This window comes from Lampris incognitus, chromosome 16 (assembly GCF_029633865.1).
Source record: "Lampris incognitus isolate fLamInc1 chromosome 16, fLamInc1.hap2, whole genome shotgun sequence".
In the NCBI taxonomy this organism is placed as follows: domain Eukaryota; kingdom Metazoa; phylum Chordata; class Actinopteri; order Lampriformes; family Lampridae; genus Lampris; species Lampris incognitus.
Window position 1 is genome coordinate 34,032,532 of NC_079226.1, and position 24,967 is coordinate 34,057,498.

The window sequence follows — 24,967 nt, forward strand, 5'->3', positions numbered from 1 at the left end:
AAAAACAAAAAAACATAAGACTGGCATAAAAAAAAACAAATACACAAAAGGTACCAATGGATTTTATTATTTTATTCTTCCAATTACATTTTACACCATACAATGTTTTTTTTTCTGGACAAACGTCTACAGTTCAGGCGAAGAAAGTGTAATATCACAATAGTTATGGTCATCTTTCTCCCCCCCCCCCAAACTTACAGTGTAATGTGACAGTAACAAAGTCTGACTGCGCCTGTTCTGCTGCTGCCAGCAGGTCCATCTATCCACCCGGCCCTCATCCAATATTTACTAGGGACATTTGCAGGTCTGCAGCTACACATAATGAAAAACACGCCGTTTCAAACGGAGAGCAAATCAGTGCCCGTTCTCTCCATTTTCATCACAGTTTTCAGAAGTTTCTGTTCTCTATAATTCTGATCCATGGACTGTTTGAAAAGTACTCCTACTTTAATATATGCTCCACCGCAGCATTACTTTCCAAATATACTACAAAAACAAAAAATGTGCTCTAATACAAAAGGGTCACCGTGCAGGGATGCTGTCAGCACAGGAAAAAACAAAGAAGCGTGTGTGTGTGTGTGGAGGGGGGGGGGGTACAGTAGTATAATCTACTGCTTCCTCTAGACCCTTGATACCACATTTCCTCATGAGATGGCCCCAGAGGAATAAGACAACGGCTCGGGGTAAACTCATGCTTCGTCTGGGTGCTGAGAACTTCTGGCAGCACCCCTGCTTATGCCCTCCACAACACTACCCGACAAGGAGGTTAGGAGTTGTTTTAATGTACCCCCCCCCCTAAAGCCTATGGAACAAATGGGAGAGAACAAACATCTTGTGTTAAAACAGGAGATGCCACTCCTTCACAACCCCAACGCCTTATCAAATCACTGCCTGAGAAAACTTCTTTTTTTTTTTTACCGGTCGGTCTTCATACATACACCAACACCGTCCACAGACAGGGAGGGGGAAATTGCACATTTGCAAAATGCAAAACGGCACAAATTGGACGGAAGACAACTATTGCCTGCAATGATTTAACAGGGAATAAATTATTCTGTACCTCTCCAGCCCTTTATGTTCAGGGAACAGTATACTAAAAAATATTTACTGTCTCTGCTTCATTTACATTCACTTTTATTTATAATTGCAGCTCATACAATGCATCTGTTATTAAGAATAATAATAATAAAAAACAGGACGTTATAGTGGATCTCCAGAAAGGTTTTATTATTTCCTTCCTGACCAGTATATGGCTGGTGTTTTCTGTGGATTTCTATGCTTGTCTGCCTCTCCTGTGCAGTCCAGTGTAGGCCTAAATGTGTCCATAGGGCAACAGTTTGGACAAGCTCCTGCCTCAACACTGTCGCCTCGGTCACAAAGGAACGTCTTGCTGACAGGAAAAAGCTGCTAGGAGAGCAAACTACTTAAGCTGTCTGGTTTACAGCCACTCATAGACTACCTTGATTTATGTGCCTCGTTGCTCTGCAGAGCCTCTACAGCAAACCAAAAGGGACAAAAACACTAAGCATGTGGAAACAGACTGATCAACAGTCAGCTTGGACATTTCAACACACTAAACTTTGAACCGTAAAGACAAAGTGTGCCTAGACTATTTTAACATGCAGAGAGTTTTCCAAAGTCATCACTAAAACAATATATATATAAAGAGTTTAATTCCAAAATTTGATATCTGCCAACCTAAAAATGTGACGCTTGCCCAGAGTAGCCTGTATGTTTTCTGCCATGAAAGTGAAATTTGATGTCTGTTATTGAACATTGCTCTCATGAGTACTTTACTTATAAGTTTTTTATATGTTCAGGATGCAATAATTTGTGACGTTTTTTTAAAAGCAGCAAACATCAAGTTAGATTTTTACCCTCTAAAATATACCTATTGCATTTTGGAATGAAACCCCTCACATACACAGGATAGTGGTTGTACATGGACATTGGGTGAAACAGCCTTATCAAACTTACAGTTCCTAATAATGGGTATTACAATTTCCCAATGAAAAGAAACACCAAACAAGAGCATATTGCACACTGCGCATAATAAAAACACAAATCCCTTGTCAAAAAAATATAATATGTTCATCTGTACAACTATGTCTTCTAGAAAGAAAATGCGGGTACTGCACAAGTCACAATCCTTTCCGAGTAGGTGAATATAAAAATCAACATAAAATAAACTGTATGAGAATAATTTCAGCCTATCCAATATTTCCAGTGCAAATCCCTCACTGCTTGTTCAGTATTGAAGCATGTTCCAACAACGGCCCATGCTGGGTACTAGCAAACACACAGCTAGGCACAGGTCAGTTTATTTTAGTGGACTGCAAGTAAACAGAACAAATGATGAGTTAGACTTTGTCTAAAGTTTATTTTTGGTAAACCCTGCAAATTAGGGACTATAGCTCCCTACCTGGTCCAAAGCTCCCACTTCAGATATAGTAGGCCAAAAAGCCGATCATTTTGTATCAGGAATTTTTCCTACTACAATACAAAAAGGCTTCAGACATTAAGATAGTTGCTGTGTAAAAATCACGAGCATAACTGCTGATCAATACTATGCTTCACCGAGATGTTTCTTTTTATTATTCGTATAATGTGTGAGTGTCATATCCACCATTTGATTGATAATGATCTTTTAGTGGTGAACCATCCTGGCCTTCAAGAGCTTGACTGAAGGCCATACAGATCCTCAGACAGCAGAAGACGAATAGGCTGACGTAATACATTTGTTTATGTGTCTTCAAGAGGTTAAGGCTAGGTAACGCCATCTGCGCAATTAACTTTTTGACGATGTGTGGTGGAAGAAGAACTTGAACCAATCCGAACAGGTTTCTCTGGTGCCTCTGGGGAGAAGGGGTATCTAGACTGGATCAGGACCTTCAGGATATCAACAGAATACCATGGCTATTTAATTAATGACAGCGTAATTTTGGGTTGAAATTGATCAACCAATCAAATTTGGACCTGCAGCCTGTGGGCAAGTCTTCTCAGATGTCACCACAGTCCCAAGGTATTTAAGCATATGCTACTATATAAGCACAGGGCACAGCGAATGTAGTGTAGGATGAGCACGGATGTCAAGTCAAAGGAGAGAAAATGGCAGCAAGTGGAGGAAAAACCTGGTGCTGCTGCGAATTATTAAGTCAAACATTTATTAAGTGGTATATTTCCCGAATTTATCACCAGGAGGCTGTGCCCGAATGGTCACTAAAGTTATAAATACAAGTCGTAAACTCAGGCTATGTCGATGATACCCAAGTTTATGAGTTGTGACGCATGGCTTTGTGGAACTTTGGAGACTAACGTAATATTGGCTTGTCCCTGTTTGTTTGTTTGTTTCCTTGGATCAGTTACACTGAGCACTGTAAGCACAATCACTGATACTTTGATAATAGGTGCATTTAACAATATTGCATAAATTGAAATTCCTTCCTCTCATCATGTTCTACAACCAGGCATCTACGGTGACTGGTCTACCCAAGGCCTAAACGCAGCATACGTTTGTAATTTTGAAGAGATGGTTTTGTGGGTGGTACCTGATGAAGATCCAGGGCCAATAAGCACAGTGTGCTACTTTTAGGCCTATTCTTGGGAATGAGGAAACACTGCGTTATTCAACAACGAAGGTATGAATTCTAGTTTTAGTATGCATATTGGACTGTGGACTGGGCTCAACCAACACTGGCTGATTTGCTGCAACAGCCCTGCACACAACAGCATACTAATAATAAAGCTCAACGCGTTAAGGCTAACTTCGTTTACAAAACGGCGTGCTTTGCTCAAGTGCTCTGATGGCAGTCTTGGCTGGCTTTATTTTCAATATTCAAGTGGCTCTTAATAGTCTAATGTAATGCACTACTAGCTGTGTTGTAAATAATAATAGCCTAAAATTAAATTTATGCAAGGGTCAGTTTTTTTTAGGGACTGCTTATTCACCCCTCCAAAAATCATCAGTTGGTTCATGACCATATATATTATGAATTATTTCTGATAAAAGAAGGGAAACAGTAGGATAGTAACCATATTAAAAGGCCACGGTATAGTGAAAATAAGTCAGAGTTAAGTGTGCATTGGGGCAATGTGTAAGTTATTACCAGACAGGAGCGCAGGGCTATAATAAGACCATCACTAAATTCTACCTTGAACGTTTTCTGTAAATACTCATTTACAATAACAATAATCTTTCTTTCATTTGGATAACTCTGAATTTAGGCCTGCCGATGATTAAAAACTTGACATTACTCAACTGGTAAAGCATAGTCTGGTCATTCGGCACATGACGACAACCTGGTAGGAGCCGAACCGGTAAACAGGGCGGTAACATCTCTCCAACCATTATTCACAACAGCATTTGGTTCTAAAACATTGGTGTTTAAGTATCGTAGCAATCGGTGTCAAAAACAAAAGAAAAGCAAGGAAGATTGCTGGCTGAATATTGTGTCAAACCTGAGAAAGTTCCGGATGGCCTTCATGTGTCAGTGTTTCTGCCTCACTACGTCATTCTAGAGTAGGCTGAGACTCGGTATCGCTTAAGACGGGCCTTGTATTCTCAAGGTCTCTTCTAAAGGCTTTCGTTAGATAAAAGATGCCCTTTGGAGCAGCTCAAGGAAAGAAAAAACAAAACTCAAGGGTGGGGAAAAAAGAAACAAATGTACAAACTCCCAAAATGTAAACATAGAGCTTAATACATCGAAAGCTATCTCTTCAAATGACAGAGGGAGAAGGTCAACTGGAACTCAGTTACTCCATTCAAGTTATATTACAGAAGAAGGGACTAATCACGCTAATTCATGACGGCAATCTCTCAGGCGACAAAAAAAGCACGCACACACCCACACACACACACACACACACACATATACAATTAAACACAACTACACTCAAGTCTGAAAAATATAGTATTACTATACTCTCTCATACAACACCACGATAACACACCCTAGAGCACACTAGCACAAAAACACGTCTTTAAAAGTGCAACGAGAAGTTAGAATCCTACACTGCCGGCTCTGCGGTGACCGGCTGGTAGGTAGTGTGATGCTGAAGATGTGACCGAGCTGGTAAGGCATTTATTTATAATGGGACTGTCAAGCTTTCACAAATAGCTATGTACACGGTGAAGAACCAGAGAAACTAGAAGTGCCTGTGAAGATTTGATGGACGATCTCCTCAACAGTTGTTCATCACCTCTACAACCCTTCCAGGGTCTGCCTGTCAGCTCCTCTCAGGGAAAACCTTCAACGCGCCAGGTCAGTGTGGCTGGCACTCAGGTCTCGACTTTTCCTCAGACAATTATTTCGTTCCTGGGGAAAAAAAGAAGAAAAAAAAGGCAGTGAGAAGGAATATAAACGGGAATACACAGGGTCAGTCAGTTGGAGAGATGTTTGTTATCAGGTTTTTGAACCTTAATGGTAAAAATAAAAACGTTAACTTTTTCTGAAGTGGCCTAACTTTTGAAGCTGTTCCTTATAATACGGTAGTATGAACGAGAACAACGGTCAACGTAAAAGTTGCAATTGCAAATCCGAAAAACATGCCAAAGGTTCATCACAGGTCACTGCTCCTCCTACCACAAGACAACAGTGTAAAAAGCAACAAAGACATGATGGACACTTGCGATGCAAACACAAGGCTCTACATCATGTAATGGCCCTTATGATCTGATCACAGCCATATCACCGCTGTGTGTCAGCATGGAGGTCCAATCGCCTCATTACCAAAGCCAAGCCCAATACAAAGTTAGAGCGAGCGAGCGAGCGAGCGAGAGAGAGACCTTTCACTGCCACCAATTTTCTAATCCTCTCACCCTCATCTAAACACACTTGTTACTGCAGATGTAAGATGAGTTCAGTACGATGGGGACATTGTGTTGTGTTAGTGAGCCACACACACACACACGTTATGACTGGTGTGTCATTAGTTCAACACGGCTGCCTGTGAGGACAGATACTCAAGCTGGTTTGGCCACAATCCTAAACACAGGGACCATTTATGGGACAGCTCAACACAAAAAAGAGACAGCACATATTAGAAAAAGGCAACAAAAAAAAAGAAAAGAAGATGATGCAAAAAAAAAGGAGAGAGAGAGAGAGAGAGAGCAGGTAGATAAATAGAATGGGGGAGGGGCCAGAGAAGATGGAGTCTGAAGTGAGAGGGAGAAAAGTAGGAGAAAAGGAGCAATTGTGTGGTTCAAACAGTATTTGCAAATAGTTTTGTGTTTTATGCGACTTGGAGTACCAGCTGGGTGGCGTCTAACACAAGGGGGGGGGGTCCTCTGTTGTTAAACATGCCAATAACTTGTTATGTAGAACAGGTCTGCTGCAACCTTCCCGACACTCAGAATCATGTTTACTGGCCCTGTAGGTTTGCACATACATGCAATTTGACTCCGGTTTTGTGGCTCTCTCGGTGTGCCTAACATAGAATAACAACACTACAACAGTTGTGTTATAGTGTTGTTATTCTATGCTAAGTACACCGAGACAGCCCACAAGGGTTGACTTATACAGGTGAAATAAGAGGTGATAAGGTGCAATGGTGCAGAGAATATATCAGAGATGCTGAAATAGATGTTAGCAGGTTACTTGCACACATGCAAGTACAAGTACATAATTACTTATACTGTGACACCTATGGTATTTATCACCCACCCTTCGTTATTTTTGATTTTGAGATACTTTATTGATCCCCGTGGGGAAATTATTCTTCGCATTTAACCCATCCTGGCTGTGTAGCTAGGAGCACTGGGCAGCTGCCATGCAGCACCCGGGGACCAACTCCAGTTCATCTTGCCATGCCTCTGTCAAGGGCACAGACAGGAGTACTGACCCCACCATGCATGTCTTTTTGATGGTGGGGGAAACCGGAGCACCCGGGGAAAACCCACCGCAGACACGGGGAGAACATGCAAACTCAAAACAGAGGACGACCTGGGATGAACCTCCAAGGTTGGACAACCACAGGGTTCAAACCCAGGACCTTCTTGCTGTGAGGTGACAGCGCTAACCATATATATATATATATATATAATATGGATTTGAAAATGCATGGCAAGGCCTATGATATTATGCCAGATGATCGTTGTGCCAATTCCACCAAGAAAAGCTGTGACATGACTGTGCTGTCAGGTTGGCTCATATGGCTTTGGTTTGACATCCTCACCCAATATGGTTCAAATGTGTGGATTTGAAATTCTAATATAAAAATGATGACCGATCTGTAGCCAGTAACTGAATTAATAAGTACTTACAGAGGTTCAGGGTCCGCTACGTCTCCATCACAACCACTTTTAAGTGAATTTTGAAGTTGTAAGAAAATCTCCTGACCATGTTTGACGATCGCCTGAGGTGGAAATGCTGACAGGCGTTACGCACCAAAATGATGGAAACCGATTTTTCTTATTTCTCAAGAGACGGGTAATTCTCTCCACTAACATCGATTTTTCTTTTTTCTATTTAATTTTCAGTACAGTCCATTACCGGACATATTACCGTGCCATATTGTCCAGCCTACCACTGCAAGACTGAAATGACCCCCCCACCACCACCACCACACACACACACACACACAGAGATATTTGCAGATACTGTTTGACCTTTGACCTATCTGGTGTAGACATGTGCTGACAGTTGGGGTCCTTACTTGGTAGTGGTCACCTGCAGCCTTGTCCGCCACGTTAAGAACCCCCAGTGAGCTGGCGCGCTTCATGCTGTACCCAGAACAGTGACATGCAAGGAGATGTCAGTGAGGACTGGTGGGGTGAGGGGAAGGGGGAGGGGGAGGGGGTGGGGCGTGTGGGTCAAGATGGAGGGGTGAGGGAGGTGGGTTTTTTCCTTTAATTTTTTATTCATTTCAGCTCAGTGATAATGGAACATGTGATGTTAATGACATGAATGAAAACCGGGCACAGGTTAGTTTCACCACCACCAGGTAACATGACGTCATACTTACAAGGACGGTCCCAAATGTTCAACACGCCACGTTTGCCCCGTTTGGGTTAAATAGTGAACATCCACCCCACCAGCGTGCAAGTTATACACATTACGCTCAATGCTTCACAAGGTATTAACATGCACAACACAAACCTCAACAGCCTCTCTTCATTGCAAATACACCACAACTTCCGCCATATTGTGCAGGAGACAGAGCGTATGTACAGTTGACGATAGTAAATAATATACTGAACTGCACACGTTCTGCCAAAATATACTTTTTCCACAGTACGAAGAATAAGATGCAGAATGCTGCTGACATACGTGAGCCCGAATAAGTAGCGGCGTCAGAATCCAAAGTCCTGAGCTCAGCACAGACACACTACAAAAGCCTCCACCCTTAACTATGATCCAATTTGTGGTTCGAGCTTAAAGTTTCAGTTTTTACCAAGTGGAGCAAAAAAAATCTGCCAATGAAATGAGATTATTTCCTACTTCTTACAAAGTTCAACTTGTTTCAAAATGTTCTTGGAGAAGTGACCACCTTCTGAAAGGGCAGCTTGCTCGGAGATAGCATCTCCTCAGCTAAGCTGGAATTCAAAACCCAAGCCCCCCCCCCCCAAAAAAGTCAGCCAACAAGCAGCGTTTTCCCAATTATTTCATGAAAACTAACATTTGAAGACTTACATGTCTTGTTTAGTCATATATTTTTGGCAGGACATTACTGACATCAGCGCTGTGAGCCGCAGCGAGGCCATCACTTACGCCAGGCATAGGCAACATGGTCCAGGAAGGTCCAGTGTGGGTGCAGGTCTTTGTTCCGACCAAGCAGTTACACACCTGATTCTATCAGTCAACCAACAGTCTTTGCTAAGGACCTTGATTTGTAGACTCAGGTGTGTAACTGCTTGGTTGGAACAAAGACCTGCACCCACACCGGACCTTCCTGGACCATGTTGCCTATCCCTGACTTACGCTAACGGTGACGATGAAGCACGACTTCAGCGCCGGCCACAGAGAGGGGAAACGGAAACCAGTCAGCACACAGATGAGGCATGCAAGGATACAGTCACCGGGCAAGTTTATTCATAAATAAAAAAACAAAACAAAACAGCGTAGAAGTGACAATGAAACAACAGCCATGCAGACAAGTAATGTTCAAAATAAAACTCACAAAGCAAAAAATGAAAACAATAAAATTCCAAAGTTAATAAAAATGAACTATATTCCAAAACCAAATGAAATAAATAGTCCAGCGCCACAAGAAGGAATAAATAAGCCTATTAGTGGTTAAAAACAAAATGTGTTGCGGAAGCTAAAATAAGAGCAGAGAGGCATTTGAAAAGCAGCCATTGGTGTCTGGTAGGGGACACGGCACATGTGGCGAGTCACCGCGTGGGCACGTGAGCGACGCTACGAGATAAGCGCCCGTTTGTGTTAACGCCTTTCCCACCGCAGTCTGTACCTATTCCTGTCCTACTACAGTTCAATACTCTGTCAGCGCCCTTTGGTTTTTCATCGAAATGCTGAGCAAGCTTGGTATGGTTTCTGTCGAAGAGCAGCATGCCAGCACCACCCTGAATAACACCCCCCCGGCCAAATGTGTTGAAGTCCTCCACCATGAGCTGTCTGCCTTACCAGACTATTAAAGATGAGCTAGAAAACATATTGAACTGAGGAATGAGTACAGCATGGCTCACTATGCAGTTGGAAAAACGTGTTAAGTGCCAATAACAGCTCCCTTGTTTCATTTCATGTGCAAAACAGAGCTTCAGTAACACCACCTAACCCCCACCCAACCAGAGAGAATCCGTTTTTTTTTTGTTAATACACCAACCGTGGACAGGAGGGGTTTTTGGAGAGACGAAGCTCCCGTGCCTGTGAGGCTCCAGTGCATTCATGTTTATAAGTCAGTGCAGTTGTGGAGTCGGGCGCCGACAGATAGTTACCCGGGGTTTTTGGGCTCACTGTCTCGTGAGGAGCCTCCTTTCAGCTTGCGGACCAGCTTCTCGCTGCTGCGGCGAATAGACGCTCGCAGTTTACTGAAGGATCCGCTCCTCTTCAGCGAGCCCGAGCCATCCTGATGAGAGAGGTCACAGGGTTACACGTGCACCGCACACACCAAACACCAAACGCACAGCCGCAACCCCGTTCAAGTAGGCACTCAACAGACACGCCATTTTCCATTCAAACACACACATACTTAAGAGATGCCTACACACACGCCAACACACTCAAAAGTGCACAATCTCACATGCTTATATCATGCAGCAATGCAGACAGACTGTGACAACTGCGCACAAATTGACTTTTCTCAGTGTGCTGTACTTCCACCGTGGGTGACTTTCATTTTATCATTATTTGGACAAGCTTCTCTCCGTGTCTCCTGAGTATCGACTCGGAGACACTACTTTTAAATGGGGATGTCATGTGATTTGTTCACTTCGAGGACAGAGATGACATCAGCCAGTAACCATGTCAGGGAGATGACACGCGGTGATGTGAGACGTGTGCTCCTGTCTTGAGAAGGCGGCCTGACAGCGACCGATGAACTATATCAGAGGGCCAGTCTCACAGGTTTGCTGTCCAGGACAGATAATGAATCATGATGTTATGGCCAAAGCACTTCACAATAATGCTAATCAAGAAGGAAAAGGTTGCTGTTGCCGACATTCTTGGTTGGGCAACCCTACAGACACATTTGGCCATGTCTGCGGGTGGGAGGCCGGATGTGGGTATGTGTCCTGGTCGCTGCACTAGCACCTCCTCTGGTTGGTTGGTCAGGGCGCCCGTTCAGGGGGGGAACTGGAGGGAATAGCGTGATCCTTCCACACACTACTTCTCCCTGGTGAAACTCTTCACTGTCAAGTGAAAAGAAGCGGCTGGCGACTCCACATGTATAGGAGGAGGCATGTAGTAGTCTGCAGCCCTCCCCGGATCGGCAGGGGGGGGGTGGAGCAGCGACCGGGATGGCTCAGAGAGCAGGGTGATTGGCCAGGTACAATTGGGGAGAAAGGGGGGGGGGAGATTGCTCTTTCCAACATTCTTGTGTGACATACAGCAACACAACCAAAATACAATAAAGACTTGATAATATCAACCTAATCTAGAAATAATGCCTCTAATAGAACTAATCAATTACTGGTGAGAACAGATGAACACTTGACATATCAAGACTTTTTTTTTGATTATTATTTCCTCATTTCAGAAATGTAAACATGAAATTTATTCATGAACTGCTCAAAATGAATGACTAGTTTCTGGATGAGTGTGGCAAATAAGGCTGTGGTGACGCAGGCAACCACTCGTCTAATTTCACTTGGACAGCTTTAACTGCACCTGGTGATGCTCTGCTTGTGTCATTTGAATAACAACACTGGCACAATCTCCCAAGCAGTGCCCAGGACTGCTATCACACCCATCCATCCATCCATTATCCAAACCGCTTATCCTGCTCAGGGTCGCGGGGATGCTGGAGCCTATCCCAGCAGTCATTGGGCGGCAGGCGGGGAGACACCCTAGACAGGCCACCAGGCCATCCCAGGGCCAACACACATACACACACACACACACACACATACATACATACACACACACACACGCTCACACCTAGGGACCACTTAGTACGGCCGATTCACCTGACCTACATGTCTTTGGACTGTGGGAGGAAACCGGAGCACCCGGAGGAAACCCACACAGACAAAGGGGAGAACATGCAAACTCCACACAGAGGACAACCCGGGACGACCCCCAAGGTTGGACAACCCCGGGGCTCGAACCCAGGACCTTCTTGCTGTGAGGTGACTGCGCTAACCACTGCGCCACCCTACATACATATATATACATACCTACATATATGTCAATAAATAAAATGTATAGTCCTTTCAATGGCCAACTTAAAATTAACTTCAACTTAAAATGTATTCGCTATCACACCATGTCAGTCTCAATATTTTAATTTTAGTAAATTCAGGAGAATATCAGTATACCTTAACACATGAGACGCATTACAGATGTGTTCAAACTCAGCTAAAACAAAGTTAAAATAAGTTCTATGGAATATGACTGACCACCAGGGCCAGTTCAGTTATGATCAACAAACACACGCACGCACGCACACACACACACACACACACACACACACACACACACACACACACACACACACACACACACACACACACACACACACACACACACACACACACACACACACACACACACACACACAAGAGAGAGGAAAAAGAGGAAGCACACAAAGAGGAGACGGGCAAAGATGTGGGTGAGCAAAGGAGTTACGTTTTTATTAGAAGTTAAGAAAGACAAAACCGTCAGATGCACAAACAAGACAGGACAGAGTAGATTAGTAGCAGGAGTCATGAAGAAGAGTATATTTGTAATTTCCAACAAAAGCACAGAGCAAGCCCGGTGTTCCCTTCCAGCCAACCCTCTACCGCCCACCCCCACACCCCAACCCTACCAACGTGACATCTATATACATTGATATACAGAGGATGAATAGGCTCTATGCACCGAGCTTACCGCGTCTGAACTAGCCTAAAGCGTCACAAGTTAGCATGGATACAGCTGACAGAACGGTCACTTAACCCTGTGGCGGCACATAAATTACAAACTCAAATTCATTCATTTACTAGCTAAATAACTGGCAAGCGCCGCCATTGTGCATAGAGCCTATCACCTTTGCTGTGCCGTCCGGTTCATGACATCACAACACAATTTTAGTTTGACATCATCGCAGAAGATGACAGGGAGCATTAGAGTCACACACACTAGCAACTAAATAGTCTTCGACAGTATTATAGTAGCCTAAAAAAAGCGAGCGCTGCGTCCATGCTGATGAGCGAGCTGGTGTATTTACAACGTGGCAGGTCACTGCGAGCTGAAGCAGGCCTGTTCCGACTCACCCATGGCATAAAATGGTGAGAATGCTGAATTAAACTTTGTCACACAAACAGATAAAGGACAGAGCACGCCATCGCGAGAGAGCGAGAAGAGAAAAGAAAGGAGAGAGGGAGGGAGAGACAGCCAGAGAGGGATAAAGCAAAAGGACTCTGTTCAGGAATAGAGAACAAGATGCAGAGATTTAGTTATGTCCTGGAGACAGAGGTTCACAGTACAGTGCTTAAGACACTGGAGGGTGACAGCCAAACAGGAAGTGTTGAAGCATAGATTACCTTGTTAAAAAGACAACCAAGAGAATGATGTACAGATCAGAGGTTCGATTTAGTGACACACAGATAGCCCCCACCCCCCATTCCTCCACAACAACAGCAAACAGAGTAGAATACAGTGCTTTTAAGACTCCAGGAACGGCAAGGTAGAAAGTGCAAGTGTGGTTGTACATTCTCCTCTCAACCCAATTCCCAAAGATGGCAGATAAGTAATGCAGCAAGGTTATGGCTCTGGCGCAGCCCGGCATGGAGAATCCCACCAGAACCCGGAGTCGGTGGAGGGGGTGAGAGAGACAGAGAGCGAGAGAAAGAGAGAGAGAGAGAGAGAGAAGGGGGGGGGGAGTCGAAGATGAAGGGGTCTGCGAAGCCGAAGAGGTTGAGGCAAGGCGAGGCGTCCGTCATGCAGAAGACAAAGTTTTAGAACCATAACAAGGCATCTGGAGTTATGCCTGCCAGTCAGATGAGAGAGAGAGAGAGAGAGAGAGAGAGAGAGAGAGAGAGAGAGAGAGAGAGAGAGAGAGAGAGAGAGAGAGAGAGAGAGAGAGAGAGAGAGAGAGAGAGAGAGAGAGAGAGAGAGAGAGAGAGAGAGAGAGAGAGAGAGAGAAAGAGAGGGAGGGAGAGAGAGAGGGAGAGGTAGGAAAATGACAGAGAAGGAAAGATAGACCAGTTTTTAGGGGGTAATAAAGGAGGAATGGAGAGATCAGATGAGAGAGTGAGGGAGAATGGAGGGAAAGTGGAATCAGTTGCAGTCTGACAGGATTGAGAGAGACCTCTACACCTACACAGAGACACAGGAACTGTGAAATGGAGGGGGGGGGGACACAGACGGGGTGGTGGGACCAAAGAAATGGTGGGAACAACACCAAAGGCAGGGCTCGACAGCATTTCCCTTTTTTGTATAGGTGCTCCTAATTTCAAAAATGAAGCAGCGCAGAAAGAACCGATGGGAGCAAAGTTGCGAAAATCAGCGATACTGATGTGCAAGAGATTAAGGCTATATTACAACACCACTTCCATCAAATGGCGAGGACATATTGTGGATATATGTTGTAATATATTTCGCAGCCATACTGGCAGGCTCAGGGAAGACATCCATATATCTGACACTGAGGCAACAACTTAAGTAAGCTCAGATGCTCATAGTTTTCTTTCATTTTCTGTGGGCTTGCATATAATGACCAGAACAGAGGGAGGGTAAATGTTGATGTGGGGGCAGAAAACCATAATCCTTTATTGATTTAGCAGGCTGATATATTCAATACTTTACCTCACATCCGTGCTCCGTTCTCAGAAAACTACTCGACGATAATATTTCAACGGAGCCAAGAAGCTCCGTCTGTCTCCTCTAACCGACTTTGGCTCCTATTAAATACCCATTCTACTCCATTTCTTGTGCAAGGCCATCGGCCATTTTCCAAACTCCAATCCAGATGGCCTCGGGTGTCGCCCACTGGCTTGTTAAAAGAGACCCAGAAAACACCAAACCAAAACAAGCTGTAGACAGGTTTTGCAAAAAGAAGTGACAGATGCAGGACACAGGATGAACGGAAAATATGGGATTTCAACACCTCCTCGCCCTGCTCCAGAAACACCTTGTGGCTTTCAGAGGTCCTGGTCAGGTGTTAGAGGATAATGAAAGCCCTGACTTCACTGGGCAAAAGATCACAGTTTGATAGCTATATAGCTTCAGGACATCTAGGAGCAGGTTGGAAAACTATTGCTTGACTATGGCAAGTATTTTCTTTTTTAAACATCAGACGCACTGGAACATAACCAACCATCCTCTAGGGTCCAGAATACTCTCAGATATTGAGTGGAATATTAATTTTCAGAAGTACCAGCTAGAGTGGACTGTAGGGAAATAAATATGCTTTCCTGGCCCACTTATACCCACCTAACTCCACCAGCTAGACACACACACAGAGAAAATTGGGTTTTGTTTTTTTTTTGCATAAAAATTGTGACCTATTCCCTTGTTTGGGCTTTTAAACCCATTTGCGAGTATTAACTAATTACAGTTCTTTCTCTAAATTTACTTTTGTTGGCACAACTAAAAATGTTGCCACAAAACTCACCTCAGAAACGTGGAGTGAGTGCGCTTGGCCACTAGGTGGCGTTTCTGGATAGGGTTTGGCAAGAGACTGAGTTAGTCCAACAGTAAACACACACAGGGGAATGAATGGAGGTGGAAGAAGCATGACAGCAGCCGGTGTCAGGGGATCCGTGTACGTTTTGAGATGATAAAAGCAGCAGATTAACGTCTAGATTATTAAAATAAGTTAAATTGGTTGTCTCAGCACTGTTGCTTTGTCTTCGCCAAAACTGGCTGCTTGTGATACCAAAGCTTAACAGTTTGTTGTTTTCACTTTACCTCACTTTAAGTGAGTGTGTAAGGCAAATAAATAAAACATTATGTAAATTCAATTTGAACTCGCTTTACAATTTAGGCACTTGGCTGGGTTCGTGTCAAGAGCGGCAAAGTGAGCAGCTGGATACAGGTTTCGCATCGTGGTCAACATTGCTTCATCAAGATACATGGATGGACACGCCGCCATCCTCAATCATTTATTCATCTTTCTCCTCTTAAGGATCTTTACAGTTGGGAGACTGACATGTGAATAGTTACTTCTGACACACCCAAAGATAATCAACGACTTGGCGTTAAACTGTTCCCAGACCTAGTTTCACTATGTTCGCCTACATGGTAACTGAGGATGCAGTGTTGGAGACGTTCCCCCTCCACGTTGGCTGCTATCGAGCTGATACAGGGTGGGTGCAGAGGTAGGACAGTAAAAGGCGTTCAATCACACTGAAGCTTTTCATTCTCGAAAGCATTCCCTCTGCACACATTGGCACAAGCAAGAAAAAAATGGAGGAGAGGCATAAAAATACAGTACAGTCAACATACAATACACACACTGAAGTGTCCAGAGTACAGTACAGAGCCCATGTTGAATCAGAGAGACACAAGTGTTACAGTCATGGTGGTAGTCTGAGAACTTATTGGTACTGGTAAAAGAAAACAGTTCTTCATGTGGCTTTGCAGAGAGCAGCAGCCTAAATGAGATGTTTCTGACAATCTAATAGGGCTGGGTGTAATTAATCGTTTTCCCAATTCAAATCGATCATCGTAATGATCTGATTATCGATTCATTTAATCCCCGAATCGATCTTTTCATGTCCCCCCCGCTGACATGTGAAATGGAAATTACAGACCGGGAACTACTTTGAGGTCAATTCTTAATTTAAACATTAATATTTATAATAATGCACCAAGTTAGAGGGTTCCTTGTGCAATTTACAGTATTATCTCTGTGAGAATCTCTTTCATATCCAAGCAAAACTGGTGTTGTAACTGAAATATCCCCAACTGAATCGAATCAGTTCAGGGGCTTGTGAATCAGAATCGAATTGATCTGGGAAATCAGTGGCGGTACCCAGCCCTACAATCTAAACAAACAAAGTCTGGCTTTGGATCTGGTTCGGAGCCAGCAGGCACGGTGTGGTGAAGACAAACCTTACTAAAAACCTACTCACATTGTTGGTCAAAATGTTTAAATCCTTGCAAATTTATTTTTTTTCTTCCATTTTTTAAATTTATTTTGTTTTATTTCTTTTTTATTATTTATTATTTATTTATTATTTAATTTGATTTCTTTCTTCTTGGTTTTTTTTTTTTTTGGCAAATTTCTTTGCAAAATGTTTTGCATTAAGGTAAATGAATAAAGAAATGGAATCCTATAAAGTCAAGGATTGCCTGACCAATCAGTGGACCATCTGTAATGTTGAATCACCACTGTAAACAAAACCACTGAAGCAGCCACATTAAAACATGACCACCCTATTCAGCAGTGACACATACGGAACAGAAGCTGCAGACCCGGGTCTTGTGAGAATGGCGACGGCCGGTATTTAGCCGCAATAATTTTCCGGTATGAATGGTCAAACGTAGCTTGAACACAGTGCTCCGTAGCCTGCGTCATACATGGGCTTTGTGTGTGAAAGGGGCTTCAGGTTGCTGTTTATCCAAAAGTGCTCACTGGCTGGTATACATGATTTATGGCTTCCTTTCATCAATGACGGCGGGCTAAAATCAGATTAAAAGCCAAGCTGCTGCATTTCTGAATCAAATAATCAAACATCCTTTGGACTGGAGCTCTCTCCAAAGCCAGAGAAGCTAGTTTCCCCCAAGTACCGGTGCAGAGATCAGGTATTAATGCTGTTATGGTCTCTGAGAGGCTATACGCCAACTTTTTGCTTACACAGCACATTGCACTAATGTGTCTGTATTGAAGCACTACAACCTGAGGTATGGCATTCAGGAGACTGACAGGAAGAGATGCTGATTGGTTGTCCAGGGCACTACAGCCGCTGTTGCTATGGGAGCCGGCCAGCTCCGAACAGCAGCCTTGCAGAGCTAAAGACTGAGTGGCCTGCGGAGCGCTGATCTACAAGTTCTGCCACTGCAGCGACTAGAGGCTAAAGGAAAACGCCAGACCTTCATGTACCGACCCTGTTAGACATATACGGCACTGGCAGTGTAACGGAGAGGGAGTGAAGCGGTTATTTGTTAACATGAGCTGCTAAGTATAACCAGGCAGAAGACTGCAGGAACTGCATATATTAAGAATGGCAATAATAAGCAGTTAAAACTGCTGCACAGTCAGGAAGTGAGGTGGAACTGCAGCTCTATGTAAACGCAGTACTCTACAGAGAACGAAAACATGGTTGAGTGAATGCTTAGGCTTTTATTAGATCTTGTTAATCTAAGTATATTAACGGTGTCAGTGTACCAAAAGCAAGGCGCCTTGTATTAAGTTGTCAGGTGGTTAAGTAGTTGTGACAGTCAATCAGCATTGTCAGAATCTAGGAATAAATTAAACATGTCTGTAACGGTTAGCAAAAAAATGTTGCATTGACAACTCAGTCACCATTTGAACTACATTAGGTATTATACAAAATCAAAAACAGCCTGGTAGTATCATCTTTGACAGAAGCCACTAAATGACTGCAATGCTAACATGTGTTATTACCATTCAGAAATAATTATTCTACAGAATATTAGCGAGATTTAAATTTAACATTTTATCTTTAATGGACAACTTTATCTTATATATGTTTGTGCTTGTTAAGCACAGCCTTAAATTAGCTTAAACAATAACCATGGTTATCTGGGCAAGTATCAGTAAAGCGAAATGAAAGATAAATGTTGTTTTTATTGTCCTTTACATCACAGTATAGCCACTTACACAAGGAGTACCAATTTGGGGAAAGTAAGCATCCATATGAGCTCTGACTAAAGGATTTCAGATTAACTCTGATCGACGAACACAGGGCATGCAGATAGTGGATTATGTCTTAATGACTATTGCTACAGTCTGTGTGCTGGCTTTACAAATGCAATAAATTGCACCATTTAAAAATCGGCCTGTCAGAGGGGACATGCAAATGTTAATGTTACTTAGCTCAACAACATGGCAGGCCAATAAAAATACATGGGCAGCAATTATATAATCTGCTGGTTGCTCCAATACATGCCGTTTGCTGTAGGTTTTGAAATGAGCTTCAAGGAGAAAGGAGTGCATATACTTTTAGCATGGGGTTAGCCCAGTGGGGACAGAACCTTTAACCCCGACTGATACACAGGGAATGGAACCCCTGACCCTGGCAGTGTTAGTGGCTACACTGGGCACCTACATGTTGATTGATTCTAATACAACTGATAATACCAGTAACTTCTATCCAGTGGCTTCTGTCTCAGAGGAGAATCCAGGGCATGAGGCGTGAATATTTGCTTTCTCCTGGCTTGGCCCTGTGGGTCTTAGCAATGAGCTGAGGGCTGTGTACTGTACTTACCCCATTCCACTCCACGCTCATACTCACTTCCTCGCCACCGTCCGGCCCGCTCTCGTACTTCACCGTGTCAGAGGTCAGGCTTTCACGGCTCCGCTGCTTCTCCCGCACCTCTGGCTCACTCAAGACCTCCGCCACTCGCTGCTTGTGCACCGTGTCCAGACCCTGGAGATGCACACATATGCAAAAACACAGGCGCACACACGGACAATACATGAGGTAGCAATAACCACAACGTTCACCTTTTTTTCCTTCTTCTTTTAATCGTTAATACAACAGTTTATCAGCTGCTTAAGCATGGCCTCTACACGCTTATCAACTGACAAGTAACAGATAGGCAAAGACACACAGCATATTTGGACACCAGCACAATTAAAACCAGGCTGGTGACACTTTAACACCACAGTGCAGACAGGATGTTTCCTATGACCGTGCCTGAAGAATCAATTATTCAATTAGGGAAAAATACTGACAGAGACAAAGCAACGAGCTTTTCAACTGTGGTGTTTTCAGAAGAGGACTTTGGGTTTATTTGTGAACGCCTTCATATTGAAACCCTTCCTCTTATTTTTGTTGAACTTTGAATAATTTGATTTTTTTTAATAACTTGCAGAATGATTGCCAAAACTTACATTCTTGAAAATGTCATTGCAAGAAGAATACAAAAGACTAATGCTAGAACAAACTGACCTCTCATTTCACAATTACACATGGCGCCATTTTCCAACTTTTGGTTACTCAAATTACATGCTTGAGACCAACGCTTGCAAACATGAAAACACCAAATATTTTGCAGAGGTTTTCCTGTCATTTAATTCTGAAAATGACAATGACAATAAACCTAGTGATTACCATTAATATCCAGGCCCAGATGGTTCCCCGTTATATAACCAGCAATACCAGTCTCACCATCAGTTTCCAACCACCCAAACTGTAGCGCAGATCTGACCTAATATGGAACGTCACTGAACTAGTTCCTACAGAGGTCATATTCTGAACCCAATGGTTTCAGCCATTTTGCTGTTACTCTATGCCAAGAAGGTATCTTGACAGGGAAATCTCGAGATGCTACTAATGGAGGACAATTGCTGAGGGTAGGAGGTGGGCAATTCTGCAATGACAGTAACCCCATAGAGACCATGAAGCAGCAGTAGATACAGATTAAATAACCTCCACTCTTTGCTCTACCCAGCATGGCAAGTAGTTCGGATCATCCGCTTCATGTGAGGTATGGTAAACAAACATACTTCTACTACACCCCAAAAGGGGAACTTCTCCTTTTACTTGTCCTGCTGCATGGGGTGGTGGTGGTGGTGGTGGTGGTGGTGGGGGGGTGTCAGAGGCAAGAGTGCCAGTAACTACAAAGCAACTTAAAAGCTGGCAGGGATCCAGCGCTTTGTTCAGTGACACCTCAACAGAGCAGATACTTGCTAACACAGGACGATGATCTGAGTTTATTGCAGGGCGGTAGCCCCCAACTGCTTTCCTAGCCCCCCGACACCTAAGAATGAGTGTAATCAAATAATGAAAATATTCATCAGAATGAGGGTGGTCAAGAAAGTTTGGGCAGTACATTCTAAAAGATCATTTCACTGAGGCCCTGCTGATTTGTACAATAAAAAGCTTAATACTGTAAAAAAAGAGGTCCTCTTTATCTCTTGTTTTTACATGCACACTGACATCCAAACCAAAGCCCAGACTCCTCTGGTTATACTGGTCACACAACCCAAGCACCACACCTGTTTTCTGGAACGCATGGCAGCTTCCTCCAGTGTCTCGGCTGCCTCAAATTTGCCCTGCCGCCTGTAGAGGGCGCCGAGGTTCTTCAGGGTGGTGGTCACTGTGGGGCTATGGGGGGAAAAGAGGAATATTTCAATATTTAATGACAGATTATTGTTTTAGCCAGGGGAAATCATTTTCCAGTATCCAGAAGAAGGAACCATCATGTAAATATATCAAAATATTGTGAAAAACAGGGGGTGGTCTTGACTTGGTACATTTTGGTTGCGTTTCCCCTTGATGTTTAGTCTTTACAGAGACAACAAACAGGCTGACCAGGGGGAGACACATATTTCTTTTTGCTTTTCATCCAGACAAGACGTTTCTCTCTTTTCACTCCCCTGTGTGGCACGCTTGTTAAATGTATTGGGCAAAAGTGCTTTTTAACAAGGTTTGGCACTTAACAGGAAGTGAACTCTCACGCAGGCTTTGAGCTCATGCCAGCAGGGATACATACGAATCCAGTATAAGGGGTCCTAGCCACTACACTGGCTCCTAGTAGAAAAATATTTCAACTCCCTTTTAAAACACTCATTGACCCTTTACACATGTAGGGGCCTAAGCAAATAATGGTGTCACAGTGTCAAATGTTGTGAGGAGAAACAATATTTGGGCAAATGGATGAACACCTGGTAGCAGTATCAACAAACACTTGCCTAAATAATGCTTTAATCAGAGAAAAATCATGTTGTCAGGCAGGAAACAGATTAAATAGATTTTTGACTCACTGTCTCGGATTTTTGTCTGATGCCAGGAGAATCCGTTATCTCCATTTGCCACCGCAACCCCACCACAATCACAAAAAAACAAACAAACAAAAACTCGTGTCATCTCTGACGCCAACAGTTTAAGACATTGAGAAAACTGACCTGTCTACTTTACAGGCTTTGTACCAGCCTCCGTATTCTCCAAACTGTGAGCCGTCCTTCTGCTTTCCCTACATGAAAAAAAGAAACAAAAATCACATTCATTCGTATACAAGAAAATTCCTCTGAGGAACCAACACAAAATACCGAAATCCTCAAACTGAGTCTGGGCAAGAAACAAGGACCCTTGAACCAAGATGCAAATGACTCCAGGTTTAAAAGATGGAATGCAATCCATTTCAAAACTGGAGGGCTTCGGGGCTTTTTATACCATCAAAGATAGAACGAAATGGTATCAAGTGGTGGGATTATAGCCGGGTCAGGATTCCTTCCCCGTCAAACTAAACCCATAATCCTTTTAAACCATGACTAAAAACTCTTTACTCCTAGTTGGTAAAACTGGATACTCATAACACTGACAACAGATGGCTATTAATCATACTTGACCTGCTAATCCAAGTTTTTGTGGAAGTCAAGCCTCTGCATTTCAGCTTGCATAAGATCATTAGTGGGAGTGTTGTCGAATTTTGTTTTTTTTCTAACTCGTGAATGACCGCTATATGCTGCTGGCTGTTTAGCATGTTAAACACATCACTTACCACACTGGCATTACTTAAGTGACTGGATTTAAAAATAATAATTTGGGGCAATTTATAACCATTCTTCACTGGTCAGTGTGTTGAGTGATGTCAACTGTTGTGGATAATCTGCATCATGTTTACTGTGCTGGATTTGCAAATATTTTCTTTTTTGGGACAATGCATGGTTGCTATCACATCATATCAAAACAGGCAGGATGTAACCCAGCGTAAATGGACACCAACCAGTTCCAAGGATGTGTACTGAAAACTGGGTCCACTTAGCTTAATGCTGTGATTCAATGCAGTGGAAAATTACAGTGCTTTGTTGTCCATTTGGAAAAAACAGCAGACAATGTTAAAAAAAAAGACAGAAAATTTAAATTTTGAGTTATGCGGAATGCCACAGAATTATGAGGTTTGTGGGGACATTGTTGTGTAAATTAGAAAACACCATAATTGGATTATTACTGGCAGACAGCGCTCTATTCTGTCTATGTTGTACTTTACATGTATAACGCCTTCTTTTATAGGATAATTATACTTTGAGAAAAAATGGAACGTGGACAAACACAAATAGAGAAACAGAAAGAAGACGGAGGCAGGTAATTTCATAGGGTGTTCTCACCTTGCTCTGCTCCTCTCTCTCCTCTGCATGCATCCATATCGGTTTGTTCTCATCTGCAGAGTGAGGGACACAGTTATTAGGGACATGGAAAGGCCTGGATCCATGATAACAGCAATCCATTGACATTCAGCGAGCCAGCCAGCCAACCAGCCAGCCAGTTGACCAGCGAACCGAGCAGAAGCTAAGTGGTCAGTCTGCTCTGGATCTGCGGCTCTATGAGAGCATCCCGCTGAAAGGTCGCTGTTGTCTGCAGCTGTATCATCTGCTAATGTGATGACAGCGGGCTGAAGTCATTAACCTTTACATCACGCAACCCTGGGCTCTGAATGTCAAAAATGACTTAAAAGGCAAAAAGGTTAAGATAAACAATGTGCGTCTGAACGGGTATTTGTATGTATATTTGTGCAGAAAGAAAGAAAAAAAGAGAAAAGAAAAAAGAAATAAACTTTTGTATGAGCTTCAGCTACAATGCCTAATACTTCAATATGGAGATGCAAACCTTGAGTGTGCCTGTGTGTGTACTTTTCCATTCATGTCTTACCGTCGACAGAGCCAAACTCCCTCTCATGGGCGCGGGTAAGGATCTCTTTATACAAAGTCTCAGCTTGCTTGAACTTCAACTGCTTCAAGTAGCAGGATGCCTGGCGCAGCACAGAGGAGAGTAATGTTTACAGTCATCGGCACATTCTAGATTCCAACGTCAGAGCAAAGCCAAGGAGGAGCCGTGTGTTAAACTTTGGGTGTGGCGATGTATTATTTTTCTGCTGAGCACCAGAGGAAAAATGTCAACCCGGTTCATTAATGTACAAGACAAGCGTTTAAGCAGTACCGAGACATTTGGACACACCCCTGTAGTTACAAAAAGTCAATGATATAGTCACAAGAGCGTAGTAAAATGACTGTTTCCGAAATGCCCAACACTAACAACAATGATCATCACAGTATCGAGCAGGGTAAAAGATGAATTATTTAGTCTCAATTGTATAGCCCTTTGCAAAAAAGTGGATTTCTAAAAAGGTCCCGTGGAAAATGTATTTTCATTCTTGTTACCTTTGTTTATATGTACTTAATTTACATCTATTTAACATTGTTCTAGAAATTCACATACTAAATTTCGTTTTGATCTTGTGTTTATAAGAATGTTTTCTTCTTCCTGATGAATATAATAATTTTTTAGCAACGTCATCCTACACTTCTGAGCATACAATAACAAAATGTCCAATGGGAGTGAGGTCGAGAGAAGACGAGTGACCTTCTATCACCAAACGGAAGCTATCCAATATCATATCGATGTCCACATTCTTCTAAAAATATTCAGCCACTTTCAGTCAAATCAAACTTCCTCCCCTCACAAAATCCCACCCAACTGTTTAGTTTAAATGGATAGACATCAAATTGTGGAGGTTTAAGGTGCTCTCAATGCCGTGTCATTCCCACTCCCACTCTGCCCTCCCTAGAGTCCATCTCACCAGGTTGTTTTTGGTCTTGGCCACGTTGGGGTCGTCGGGGCCCAGTTTAGTCTGGTAGATCTCTAGGGCTCTCATGTAGTAGTACTCCACCTCATCATACTTGCCCTGGTTCTGACACAGCAAGGCCAGGTTGTTCAGCTGCTTGGCCACATCTGGGTGGTCCTTCCCCAGCACCTGGGATAGAAGTGTGCAACGGTGCAGAGGGGTTAAAACAACACTCACGGCATCAAACAGGGCAATTTTACACCCCGGCCCTGGCCTAACATATGCCAACTGGTGGAAGGGCCTTTTTGGGGGAGTAGGAAATTGCCTTTACACAAATGCTGGGGAGCCTTCAGCAAATTAAACGATCATCGCCTGAGTGCTTGAAAAATGTTCAGTTTGGTAAATTATGAAATGGGTTGGCAAACGTGATGTTGCAGAAGTTCCAGGTAAAGGGGCAACAGCAGGACAGAAGAAGTCTAATGATTCAGTAAGCTTCATAAAATCCAGATCTATTGTACTCCTTACCACTGCTTATTTGTTTTACAGTTCGCCTAAGAATTTATGACAGTGTCACACTCATCATGAAACTATTTCAGTAAACCTTTCAGGACCACAGGGACAGATTTGTAATTTGGCTCACCCCAATGGGAACCGAACCCCAAACCTCGGCACTG

At 43.2% G+C, this 24,967-nt stretch overlaps 1 protein-coding gene across 3 annotated transcripts in view; it reads right to left on the bottom strand.

Moving 5' to 3' along the window:
* Positions 1-57: 57 nt before the first annotated feature.
* The window catches only part of klc1a (kinesin light chain 1a), a 62,899-nt gene continuing 37,989 nt past the window's right edge, over positions 58-24,967 (bottom strand). Inside the window, exons 8-16 of one of the 3 annotated variants that reach the window (XM_056295212.1) lie at positions 24,309-24,482; positions 23,381-23,480; positions 22,840-22,892; positions 21,637-21,704; positions 20,728-20,836; positions 19,019-19,153; positions 9,893-10,023; positions 7,654-7,720; positions 58-5,315 (exon numbers count right to left, since the gene is read on the bottom strand). In XM_056295212.1, the coding sequence (XP_056151187.1) occupies positions 5,250-5,315; positions 7,654-7,720; positions 9,893-10,023; positions 19,019-19,153; positions 20,728-20,836; positions 21,637-21,704; positions 22,840-22,892; positions 23,381-23,480; positions 24,309-24,482 (903 nt within the window). In that variant the 3' untranslated portion in view covers positions 58-5,249. Of the gene's footprint in view, positions 5,316-7,653; positions 7,721-9,892; positions 10,024-18,991; positions 19,154-20,727; positions 20,837-21,636; positions 21,705-22,839; positions 22,893-23,380; positions 23,481-24,308; positions 24,483-24,967 lie in introns of all 3 variants that reach the window. The other 2 variants (XM_056295211.1, XM_056295213.1) reach the window with 2 other exon arrangements.